Here is a 13,569-nt window from a genome sequence, read left to right on the forward strand (position 1 = left end):
GGTCAGTTGTTCGAGACCAGTCTGGCCACCATAGTGAAACCCCATCTCTACTGAAAATACAAAAAATTAGCCGGGAGTGGTGATGAGTGCTTGTAAACAGAATTCTCTATTTATTTATTTATTTATTTATTTATTTGAGATAGAGTTTCACTCTTGTTGCCCAGGTTGGAGTGCAATGGTGTGATCTAGGCTCACTGCAACATCTGCCTCCCGGGTTCAAGCAATTCTCCTGCCTCAGCCTCCGGAGTAGCTGGGGTTACAGGCGTGTGCCACCAGGCTCGGCTAATTTTGTATTTTTAGTAGAGACAGGGTTTCTCCATTTTGGTCAGGCTGGTCTCAAACTCCCAATCTCAGGTGATCCTCCCGCCTCGGCCTCCCAAAGTGCTGAGATTACAGGCGTGAGCTACCATGCCCAGCCCAGAATTCTCTATTTGAACACAATGACAAACATAAACTTCCTTATCAGAATCCCATTGGTATTTTATGGAAAACACAGTACAGTGACTTTCATCAGAATTCATGTAAATATCCTGGATCAGTTTTGCTTGATAAGATTTTGACAGAAAAGTTTACAGTGAATTGAATTAAAATATAATAAGATATAAATTTCCATTCATAGGCTTTGAAATATGTAGTTTAGTATAGTTTATAAGTTTATATAGTTTCTTTTTTTTTTTTTTTTTTTTTTTTTTTTTTTGAGACGGAGTCTCGCTCTGTCACCCAGGCTGGAGTGCAGTGGCCGGATCTCAGCTCACTGCAAGCTCCGCCTCCCGGGTTCACGCCATTCTCCGGCCTCAGCCTCCCGAGTAGCTGGGACTACAGGCGCTGCCACCTCGCCCGGCTATTTTTTGTATTTCTTAGTAGAGACGGGGTTTCACCGTGTTAGCCAGGATGGTCTTGATCTCCTGACCTCGTGATCCGCCCATCTCGGCCTCCCAAAGTGCTGGGATTACAGGCTTGAGCCACCGCGCCCGGCCTATAGTTTCTTTAAGAAAAAAGCATATGGTATCATTTTCCATAAAAAGGTAATTAGGAGACTTAGAAAATATGATTTTGTATGTGTGTGTGTGTGTGTGTGTTTGCAACTCTATGACGTTTTTATTTAAGGGGGGTTATTTCTGTTGTGACTAGAGAATATAAAATAAGTCACATTACTGACATTGACATATCTTTACATCCTTCAGTGAAGATAATAGTGGATTTGATCTCATTAGGTAAAGAAAGAAAATTATATAAATATGGATCAGTCATTCACATGGTCACAAGCTGTCTACCAGAGACATGTACATTGGTTGGAAGATAAAGCACAAAATTTGTAAATATCTTCAGCCAAACAGATTACAACATTAATTTCTTAACTGATATTTCTTAAATGAGTTTGTGCAGAAATAAAATGATGAGATGAGAAGGGTTGGATTGCTGTTCGATGAAAAACAGAATAATCAATCTCCTCACCCTAATAATCAATCAACCCTCACCAATGGCTGTCACCCAACCTCGTGAAATCCACTGGATGCCCATGGAAATAAATCATGTTTACTTTGTTTTGTTATAATTTGGATGGAGAAATGAGATGTGTAAGAAGTTTAGGGGGGGTGGCTGAGAAAATAGAAAAGAAGTAAGAAACATTATCTATTCCCAAGAGGTCTGGGGGTCTGGGTTTGTGTTAGGACAATTACATTTACTAAGTGACTTTAGATCAATTAACTAAATTGTCTATAAGTCCTCTCATTTGTTGAATAAGAGAAACTATCTGTAATACTCACTTTCTGCTGGGTTCGTGACAATAGAATAAAACCAAAAACATTCTGTTTTGTATTACTTTTAGTTTAAATAGCCAATGCCACTTTACCTACACATTGTCCCATCAATTCTTCCAGGGCTACACTATACAAGTTGTTTAGTAGTCAGATTTTGACCGAATTTATTCAACAAGTTATAATCAGAATTATTCTGTAGCTAATTCAAATGCTTTTTGTGTATAGGCAGAGTTTTAAAAAATCATAATTTTTATTAAGTACTTTGACCTTAACAATAACAAAAATTAAATTCATTCAAATAATTATATCCCATTTAAATATACACTGTACCCACTAAAACTGCTCATTCAATCTTTAGATAATGAAATCTCCCAGGTAACAGTGCAATGTGTGGTTACAAATGAATCTTGAACAATGCTATTATCATCTTGTCCAGATTGGCCAATTTGTCTCAACCCCAGTCTGGAGAGGTCTTATTGGAGGATAAAATGCCTTTGCCAATTCAATTCTTTATTCAATACAAGTGCAGTGGTTGAGATTTTGTGGTGAATTACCCTGAACACCTGGCCAAACGGAATTGAAAAAAGACTACAATTGACTCAGTACAGGTCATCAGACACCAGTATTATGAAAAATAATATCATATGGCCATCTAAATTCTATTTGTTGATAGCAACACTAGTCTCCACTGCCGCAAACCTCTCTTCATATTTCCCCCTCCACCTCTCTCCCTCCTGTCTCCCTCCATCCCTCTTTCATTTCTTTTGTTTTTTCTCCCTCATACCCCTTTTTCCTGCTTGCCTTCCTCTCTTCCTTCCTTTTTCTCCCTTTCCTCCTCCTTCCTTCCCTTCCTTTCCTCCCTTCTTTGTTTTATCTTTCCTTTCCTTAAGGGTCTGATTTAATAATCACTCTCAGAGCAAAACCCAGGACATATTTTTCCCTTCATTTGATAGATTATGTCAACAAAGAAAACTGCTAATTATTGTCAAATATTGTTGTTTCAGAGCAATTTTACTTAAACGTGATGAAACAGAAAAAAGCATTTTTAAATCAGATTTCTCTGACACTAAGCTATAAAGTACAAATCATCCACTGCTATTGATTCACAATTCTAGAAATTAAACTTTGAACTTCATGTGTGTTTTACTTCTAAAGGCTTAATTTGCATATTTCACATCTCTATTCTTCTAAAAGGTAATGGTATGTTTTCTACTGTCTACAATGAAGCAGATTTGCTTAATTTTTTTAAATGGCTGTATTCTTAAAACTTAAAAAAATTAAAGTTGTAATTATAGCTTCCTTTTTTTTACTGAATATAATTCACTTAGTAAAAATTATTTTTATTTCAACGTGGGAGAAGCTCACCATTTTCTAAAATAATACTTTAATCAAGCAATACATACTAAAGGAGACCATAAGCTTTTCACCAAATATGTTTTCTGAGTTCAAAGTCTAAAGCTAGTAAAAGGCTAGCTTACTTGAATGTCATGTCCTTATACCCTTTCTGTGGCAAATATTTCAATTTCTGTGTGTCTAAGGTTTGGTCTGAATCTCATAACTAACTTCGCCTTGAATCATAAAATGTCTTATTGCATTATCTTATCTAACTTCTGATGCTTTGGAATTATAAATTATAATCCTCACATTCCAATCTGTTCAATATGAAGTTTCCTTATCACATTGCAGTCACATTATCCTTCAAGCTATCTACATTTACTGAGAACTAATTTTTGTACGTGTCATAATCAGACAAATTTATATTTGAGGTATTGGTATATGGATGGTCTTTATTTCAGGTCTACATGCTGCAAAGTTGAGTAGATGACCCTGTTGCTTTAGATCAGCTGTATCCAATCTTTTGGCTTCCCTGGGCCACATTGGAAGAATTGTCCTGGGCCACACATAAAATACACTAACACTAATGACAACTGATGAGTGAAAAAAAATCACAAAAAGTAATTCATGTTTTAAGAAAGTTTACAAATTTGTTTTGGGTCACATTCAAAGCCATCCTGGGCCACATGTGACTCACAGGCCATGAGTTGAACAAGCTTGCTTTAGAACATAATAATTACCTCCTACAAATCTCCTTTATTTGCTCTGTCCTCCAACTTATTCCACATGTTCTTGACTGAGTTCAGTGGACAATTATTGTTTAGTGGTTGGTCAGAACCTTTTCCTTTTCTATTGTCAACAGACCCCAGTTGCTATTCGGGAGAATTGCCTTTCCCTAATTTTGAGACTTTGGGAGGAGAGGGATTTAAATAAAATTTTCTGCTCTCTTCTAGCTCATGTATTAACATGTGACCCAAGCAAGGTGAACTGGATTCTCTTTTGAGACTTTAAAATTTGAAGAGAGTTACACACAGGATGGAGAAAAGAGAGTATCACAAACAGACTGGAATACTTCTTGCTAGCCGCATGCCCAGAAAGGCATGCTCAGATTCTTTCTCCTTTTGTAAGTTTTGTTCCATTGCCTTTGTGCTAATTACAGCACATTTACTTTCTGCCTGATTTAATCAGAGAATGATTTCTGTTGCTTGCATCCAGAGAGCTCTAACTGATAGGCAACTAAACTATATTTGATTTTATTTTCCTGTTTACAATCCTTTCAGGGTTGCCACTGCCTGTAGGCCATCATCAAAATTCCTCAGTCTGGCAACAAAGGATTCCCATTATTTAGCCCCAGTCCTCTCTATTCAACCTCATCAATTTCTTCTCATCATATACCCTTAACTTCAGCCATATGGAATCACAATTCCTATGACATACTCTGTTTTTTTCCACCTCAGTGAAAAGCACAGTCTGCTCCCTCTGCCTGGATTGTCCTTCTCGTTTTATCTAGCTAGGTAATTCCAACTCATTCTTTAATGCTTGGCTTAAGTTTTATCTTCTTCAGGAATATCTCACTAGCATCTGTTCTTTCTCCTGGCTTAGTTTTCCCCGAAGAAAGCCCCAACAGCATCACTCACACAATATCAGAGAAGTTGAAAACTATGAGGTTTAAGGGAGAGGATTATGGAACCAAACTGCTTGAGTTCATATCTCATCATTGTCTCTTTCTTCCTTCATCTCGGTCAGGTTATTATCCTTACTGTGCCTCTGTATTTACCTCACAGTGATGTTGTAAGCATTAAAGAATTCACATGAAGTACTTAGATCAATGACTAGCATATCATTAGTGCTAAGTATGTGTTAGCTATTATCCCAAAATTTATCTCTATCATAGTGTTATTATTTTCTTCCTTCAACCTCTTTTACCTGCACATTCTATGTTGTACAACTTTATATTTCCTAGGTACTTAGTGGCAGCTCAATAGAAGTTGGTTAAAATAATAAAAATGGATAGGTGTTAGTAAAGTTTTTTTTCAGTTTATAAAGTCCTTTTGGAATTTTGCCTAATTTTTCACACATCAAACATTAACGTTGAGATTGCTTTATTTAAAACTTTACATAAAATTGATATTGATTTCCTGAAATTATAATAAAATCCTCCCCACACTTACTTCTCCTTCTTATTTCCCCTCTCACAGATATTTGTTTAATGATTATTTAGGGCCATTTTACTGACAATTTGGTGATTGAGGCAATAAAAGCCAAGAACTGACAATGTCTTTATTAATTATTTTTTAATATAAGTGGAAGAGACAGGCAAAGCATCCCACTATTCAGCAAGCAAGAGAAGGGAGATTAGATTTTTTATAAATATATATACATTATATATCATATATAATATGCTATATATAATATTTTAAAAATATTTTTATAGTATATATAATTTATAAATCCTATATTTTTGTGTCTCAGAAATGGCTTTTGATTTTTTCCCCTACATTATTATTATTTTTTTTTTCTGAGACGGAGTCTCACTCTGTCGCACAGGCTGGAGTACAATGGCGCAATCTCAGCTCAATGGAACCTCTGGTCAAGGATTCAAGTGATTCTCCTGCCTCAGCCTCCCTAGTAGCTGGGATTATAGGCACGTGCCACCACACCAGCTAATTTTTTTATTTGCATTAGAGATGTGGTTTTGCCATGTTGACCAGGCTGGTCTCAAACTCCTGACCTCAAGTGATCCATCTGCCTCAGCCTCCCAAAGCGCTGGGACTGCAGGCGTGAAAAATTGCACCTGGCCCTCTACGTTAGTTTTTGACCTATATTTAAAGACAATCTCTGCGAGGTGGCATGAAATTAGTAGTCCTTTCTGAAAAGGACAAATTTATTTAGAGAACTCTGGAGACTACTGAGCACATCAATGGCTTCCCTAAATGCAGGACCCGCAAACCTGTCACAAGGAAGTGTGGACTTTCTCTCCCAATCTATTATTAGGTAACTTCTGCAGGAAGCTATAATGTCAATGGTAGAATAGGGTACAGAAGTGGAAACAAGCTCTCATTTCCATATAGTATTATGATGTGATATACAGTTTGCAAATACAAATGCCATCATTGGTTAGATTTCTAGAGTTCGTGGTGGAACCAAATATAATTACTAACATTTGTTCAATACTAGCAGTAAGCAGTAAGCAAGGCGAAGTGGGAAGCATTTTTCATGTACCAACAAACTTAATTCTGATAACAAACTGCAAGGCAGATAGTACAACTATCCACATTTTATAGATAGATAAACTTGGGCTCAGGGAGGCTGAATAACTTACTCAAGGTCACACAGCTTGGGAGCCCAGCTTTGAACCCAAACAATCTAACTTCAAAACCTGGGCTTTAAATGTTATAAAATATTGTTTCCTTTGGTAAATAAAAGTCCTGGGAGTATTATATAACTCAATATGATATTGTGAAAGAACATACCTCTTGTTTCTGTATGTATCGGTACATAGCAACTACAAAATGCTCAGCATAGTGTCTGACATAAACTACATCTACATTTACATACAAATCACTAAATAGTAATTGCAGTTACAGTTATTACTGCAGCAATAGTATGTATTACTTGTAGTATATGTATTACTTGATACATGTACTGACTGCAGTATATGTATCAAGTAATAACACTGGCTTAGGAATCAAATGGACTTGGATTTGAATCCTTGTTCTGCTACTTACCGGGAATTTGATATCTATGAGCCTCAGTTACGTTTTCTGAAAAATGTGGCTATAATTACTTTTTATAAAGCAAAACTAAAACAAATTTTCATGTACATATATGTGGTATTTACATATATTTATATACATCCATATCCATAACTATATTGTGAATGTGAATGTGTATTCTGTGTGCTCTGTACTCAGAATAGGAAACCAAGATCCAGAGATGGCTTGACCACAGTCATCATTTGCAAATGGCACTGAATTCAGGTCTTCTGTATTCAAGCCCAAGGCCTTTAAATGCAGGTTGTTTACTATCAAATTACTTTATTCCTACTGAATTGCTGAAATTTATTTTACAAAGAAATTCCCCTCTGTCTGCCTCACTTCTTGTTTTTTCAAAAGGTAGTACTTTAATACCTAAATACCTTCAGCACAACTTCCTATTTCTTTAGAAAGACTTGAAAGCTGTTACAAGTGAAAAAACTTTAATGTATAACAATTCCAAAATTATTTTTCTTAACCATTCACATATATAAAAGATGTATAGTATATTTGATCTAGTTACGTAAACCATATTTACATAAATATATTCTAATGCTTCTAGTTGATGTCATAATTTTATCAAATGGATTACACTGAGGCTGAAAAATGAACTATTTGTATTAAAAACACGTTCATTTGAACATGGCATTGTGTAAATGCCAACATTAAGATCTAGGGTATTTTAAAATATCTTATGTTTTGTTACTTTTCTCTTTTTAATTTATATCTCTCTTTCAATAATCCTTATCACTGGAGGAGGAAAATTGGCACAGACAACTTAGAAGAGAGGATAATAATCAATTTCCAGACTATTATATTTGACTCTGCAATATGTTGGGCTGCATAGTGCCAAAACAAACAGTTTAAATGTAAATAGCTCCGTTGAGTGATTTATTTGGTATAAAACAGATTTTTTTTTAAATTTATTTATTATTATTATACTTTAAGTTGTAGGGTACATGTGCATAACGTGCAGGTTTGTTACATATGTATACTTGTGCCATGTTGCTGTGCTGCACCCATCAATTTGTCATTTACATCAGGTATAACTCCCAATGCAATCCCTCCCCCCTCCCGCCTCCCCATGATAGGCCCCGGTGTGTGATGTTCCCCTTCCTGAGTCCAAGTGGTATAAAACAGATTTTTAAAATACCAGGTTGTTTAGTAAATTTAACTCAGCCAACTATTCTTGTAAGGTTTCTGCTTTTTTTGTATATTTCCTTTTTAATGTATGTCTACTTTTGTTAATTGCATTAATTTATATCCTTGATTATACTTAAGCTGAACAGTGAGAGTAATGTGTGTTTGCTGAGAGAGAAACAGTTGCCTAAGAACTGGTGGGAAATGGTCTAGGAGAGTAAAGTGGTGGAAAATCTTCATTTTAAAGAAAAACTTCTGCCAACTTTTATCATTTTTTTCTCATACCTTCTGCTTGATGATCATCTCGTTGATATCCTCAAGGTCACCCACCATCACCCTCTGTGATTTTATAACTCGACCAAGCAGAGAAAGCCAGTCGGTAAGTTCTGTCCAAGCCCGGTTGAAATCTGCCAGAGCAGGTACCTCCAACATCAAGGAAGATGGCATTTCTAGTTTGGAGATGGCAGTTTCCTTAGTAACCACAGGTTGTGTCACCAGAGTAACAGTCTGACTAGGAGCTAAAATATTTTGGGTTTTTTGCAAAAAGGAAAAAAGAAGAAAAAGAAAAATTAGAAACACAAGCTAAAGAGCCAATTCCAATAACAATAAGTCAAATTTAATTGAAGAGTAACAATTTGAGCCAAACTCTTATTCATGACATTCTATATCTTTTTCTAACAATGTGGATACTTTGTTCAGCAATACATGGTAGAAAATTAAAAGATTCAATCTTTTCATTAATATACATTTAACACTTTTTTTAAAAAATGATTTTGCTCATTCTCGTGTCTGGACAAGTAATTTAAGTTAAATAAGTCTTCTCAATAACAATAATATACATTGCGGAAGTGGTGAAGAAAACAAAAGTTTTCAGACCTTGCCAGGGGAATAAATTTTACTTGTTTTTTTTCATTCAAGGGGAAAAAAAGGCAAAACAAGATGGGATAAGATCTTCTTTCTGACTTAAAATTCCCTTGAACAGGAAGTAAATTAATTCAGAGCTGGACCCTAGGGAAATCAAAGTCAATGAAATGTTCTTGTCTTAGCTCTGTATTTTATACTGGGAGCAGTTTATCATATTTTTTTTCTTTTTATTTCAAATTGTTAGTAAACTGGCTAGCAGCGAAGAAAAACCGAGATACAATATTTTCTTAAAAATGAGAGCTAGTTCTTCTATTTAGACATGAAACACTGTTTCAAAGTCGTTAAATAAATTGTAATATGAATAGTGTTGGACACTGTAGAGCAAGTCAGCCTATGATAATGGTTAAGATGTATAGTACTAGAATCAAAATGCTTGGTAGACAATCCTACTCTCTGCCTTAGGAACTCTGGGACCTTGGTTAAGCCACATAACCTCTCTAAGTTTCAGCTGTAACATTTGTTCAACACTAGCAGTAAGCAAGGCAAAGTGGGAAGCATTTTTCATATATTTACCTTAAAAGAGGAATAATAATAGGGTAAATGTCATAAGGGCAGTTGTGTAGATTCAATGAGTAGTACAAGCAACACATGTATGACAATGCCAGAAACAACAGCATAATCATCATCACAATAATATTATTACAGCACCTGACACTATAGTAGGTAATCAATAATGTTAGGTATTAATGTTTTTATAAACATTTGGCTAGTAAGAAACACAGTGATGAACAACTGTGGTGAAAAACTGGAGATAAGTCCCCAAAATGTGAAATACTTCGGGAGTAGTCAGTCAAAGGTCTCTGTGTGGCCCTATATTGATTGAAAAGGGCTGAACTTGCTGGTGTGAATTCATACTAAATACCAACACACAGCTGGGTTATCAGAGGTGAGTGGTGAGGGGAAGGAATACCTAATCAAGTTTATAGACAATGAACTCAGGAGCATAATATAACCAGAAGATTGGTGGCAAAATTATCGGACTATGTAGTTCGGAATAAAAGGTTTCAAGGAAAGCTGCAAAAGACATCTCAACAGGAGACTCAGAGTCATGGACAACTAGTGAACTATTCTAAGAACACTTAAAAAAAAATGAGACATTGAATTTTCATTCTGAGGTAGCCATTCATTAATTTTTATGGCCATGTAACTGTGTTTTTAAGGTTGTCTCCTCATTAGAGAAGAAGATGAGTAGAATGGAAGAATGTTTCTTGTCTTTCAAGCTTCTCAGCGACACTAACAGTTTTCTGTGAATGAAGGCACTAATATTGATCAATGCAGACAGAAAAAAATAGTGTTTTAAGTATCAGATAGAATAAAGAAATTTATGTCAAGAAATAATGATTCAAAGGCAGTAACACTGAGGCGATAAAGAAAAAATTTTGTTTCTCAAAGCTATCTGACTACTCTGAGGCTCTTTCTAGAAAGAATTAAATGTAATGTAAAGAAAGAATAGCGTTTTGTGTCACAGTCCAGGAGAAGAAATCATGGAAGCAAACAAGATCTAGAAATCTTAAAAGGGATTCCAGGAAAAGAGCTAAATATCCAGAGAGGATGAAAAGAGAGCTAAATTAAAATATCACTGTAGGAACTAACTGCAGAACACCAGGCTGACTGGCAAATGTGGATGGAGTGTTCCTAAAATAGATACACAATGTATACGGAGGCAATATACAGCAGTTTAGGAGGATTTCAAGCTTATGGGAAGTGTCAGAAAATGCTTTTTTAAAAAGTGACTTATTGAAAATTTGACCCTCAAAGAGAGCAGAAACAAGAGATTTTTTTTTTTTTTTCTCCAGACTTACTTCTGACCATGAAAGAAGTACCTAATGAGGTGGAAATGATCATGTCACACTAAATTTCAATAGAGTGGAGGATGAGGAAGTAGAAAATTATCAGACTTCAACAAGCAGACCACTGTTTCCTGAAAAGCACGTTTGGAAAAAGACAGAAAAGAAGAAGGAAAGAAGGAAGGAAGTCAGGAAGTCAGGGAGGGAGGGAGGAAATAAGGAGGAAGGGAGGGTGTGAGGGAATCAATTGAAAAGCAAGGCAAGACAAGGCAGGAAGGCAGGAAGGCAGGAAGGCAGGAAGGCAGGAAGGCAGGCAGGCAGGCAGGCAGGCAGGCAGGAAGGAAGGAAGGAAGGAAGGAAGGAAGGAAGGAAGTCAGGAAGTCAGGAAGTCAAGCAGTCAGGGAAGGAAGGAGGAAGGAAGAGAGGGAGGGAGTCTATTGAAAAGCAAGACCAGGGCCTGAGACTCAAAAAGGGAGGATGGTTCATGATGACTAAATATGCCACTGGGATAATAAATTAGAGGACACATATTCAGAGGAAGATGGAGAGGTCTAGCAATGCAGCCATCTCTGCACCAGTCATGGGCAGATAATCTCATCTATAGACCCATCAGGCCAGTATTTCTGGTCTCCTCTTCTCCAGCATTTACCACCTGAAGAACATCTGTACACAGCTGGGAAAGGGAGGGGAAACCGTATCAGACTTTTTTACTGCTCTATCTCTTGCATCTTGCACATGTCCTGGAGTATAGGAGGTGCTCAATTGATTCCTTTTGAATCTAAAAAAAAAAAAAATCAATGTGCAGTAAGCTCTTTAGCGAACTTAGAGGTCTTCTACATACAATGAGTACCAAAATTTAACAACCACCCATTAGACTGGAAGAATGGAGGCTAGAACACAAAACCTGCCTAAGTTTTTACCAGTTAGGTGATTTTAGCTATTTTCACAAGAAGAAGATAAAGGAGGAAGACCCACTGCTTGGGGCAGACAATGAAAGATCAAATATTAAAGAGAGAAAATATAGCCAGTCAATTTATTCGCCCCCAACCCCACACACATACATTTTTTTCTTTCGAAGGGAGAAAAGCAGGAAATTGCTCTGAATCAGAAAGCAGGGTGTAGAATATTTAGGCTTTCTAGGACCAGATTGCTGTATTTGAATCCTTGCTCTATTTTTTTTTGTAGCTGTGTAACTATAGTCAGATAACTTAACCTCTCTGAATCTCCATTTACTCCTCTGTAAAATGGCGATTATAACAGTACTTCCTTCATAGACAATTGGCCTTACTATTTCCTAAATAGACAGTCTTGGGAAAGTAATGTTCACTGACATTGGAGGCATCTTGAGCCAAGAAATTATACTATGCCTGCTACACTGAACATCTTGACCCTCAAGAGTTTTCACTTGTGTAACTATGAAAACAGTACCCATCTAATGGAATTGTGTCACGGATTTTATGACACGATACATGTAAGTCACCTCCTAGGATTGTTTTGACTGTAAGTACACTATGTGGACTTTTTTCTTCCTCTTTTCCCTGTGTTTCTCACACAATGGTTATTGGCTCCTCATGTTCTACATTCGTATGGGATTTTATGCTCTGTACTCTGAACCAGACTTGATACTCCAGCCTTACCTCTCTCCATTCTTTCCAGGCTCCTCCACACCCATGTGTATTCTGCATTCTCTCATGAGTACAGGCCATTTCAAACCTTGTGCCCTTTCATATGCTTTCTATACTTCTTGAAAACTTTTCTCTCCTGTTTCCAGACAAAAATCTCATTTTCTCTTTAAATGCCAACTCTAGATTTCTATGTTTTGGGGAGGATCAGAATAAGAAGTGTGTAACTAAAATATCTCTATGAGGAACAGAATTATACCTTTCTTGTGGGTCCTAAACACTTTTTAGTCTTTAGCATTTTCTTACTTAAATCTAGTTATCACTAGGAAAGACAAAATCTTGCACCACTATTAGGTTTTAGAGGATTTTGAAAGTGTCTAGAGGATAGCCGATAGTAGTTGAGAGTTGTTTTCTAAAGTCAGAAACTTTGGGTCTCAAGGAATATACTTTAAAACATAAAGTAGCAAGAGGCTAATCTTCATAGACCTCTCACACATTAGAGCCAATTCTGTTCAGAAAAACATTACTTAAAATATTTTATGTTTTCTAAAAAGACTTGCCTCTAGGTTCATGCATGCATATATTTTTTCATTTTTTAATCAAAGTGTTTCAAAGGAGAAGTTTAGAGGTCCTGAAAAAAATTATCTTTTTTTTTTTTTTTTGAAATGGAGTATTGCTCTGTTGCCAGGCTGGAGTGCAGTGGTGTGATCTCAGCTCACTGCAACCTCTGCCTCACGGGTTCAAGCGATTCCCCTGCCTCAGCCTCCCAAGTATCTGGGACTGCAGGCATTTTCCACCATGCCCGGCTAATTTTTTGTATTTTAGTAGAGATGGAGTTTTGCCATGTTGGCCAGGATGGATTCAATCTCCTGACCTCGTGATCCGCCCGCCTCGGCCTCCCAAAATGCTAGTATTATAGGCATGAGCCACCGCGCCTGGCCTATTTATCTCATTTTATTACACATATCACATTGATTCTTATTGCACTTTCAGATGCCTTTACCTCTATCTAACACATATGAGGTTCCTTCTTTTCCACCATGTCATAGTATTAGAAATATATGCAAATCACCCTTTTCAGTGAAGTGTAGGCTGGTCAGATCTGTTACTGGTTTCGCAGAGTCTGAGTAACCTGTTCATAGTTCTAAGGGTCAGGCAGGGTCATATTGTTGTGCCAAGGATATTTCCTGTTAACTCGACATTTTAAAAGACTGAAAGAGGATTTGTTTTGCTAAGAGCGCCTGAA

The 13,569-nt window shown here is 36.6% G+C and overlaps 1 protein-coding gene across 15 annotated transcripts in view; it reads right to left on the reverse strand.

Moving 5' to 3' along the window:
* The window catches only part of DMD (dystrophin), a 2,269,491-nt gene that overhangs the window by 664,115 nt on the left and 1,591,807 nt on the right, over positions 1-13,569 (reverse strand). For all 15 annotated transcript variants that reach the window (XM_050777140.1, XM_050777144.1, XM_050777148.1 and 12 more), the window contains one exon: positions 8,276-8,508. In XM_050777140.1, coding sequence (XP_050633097.1) covers positions 8,276-8,508 — 233 coding nt within the window. The remainder of the gene's footprint in view (positions 1-8,275; positions 8,509-13,569) is intronic.

This window comes from Macaca thibetana, chromosome X (assembly GCF_024542745.1).
Source record: "Macaca thibetana thibetana isolate TM-01 chromosome X, ASM2454274v1, whole genome shotgun sequence".
In the NCBI taxonomy this organism is placed as follows: domain Eukaryota; kingdom Metazoa; phylum Chordata; class Mammalia; order Primates; family Cercopithecidae; genus Macaca; species Macaca thibetana.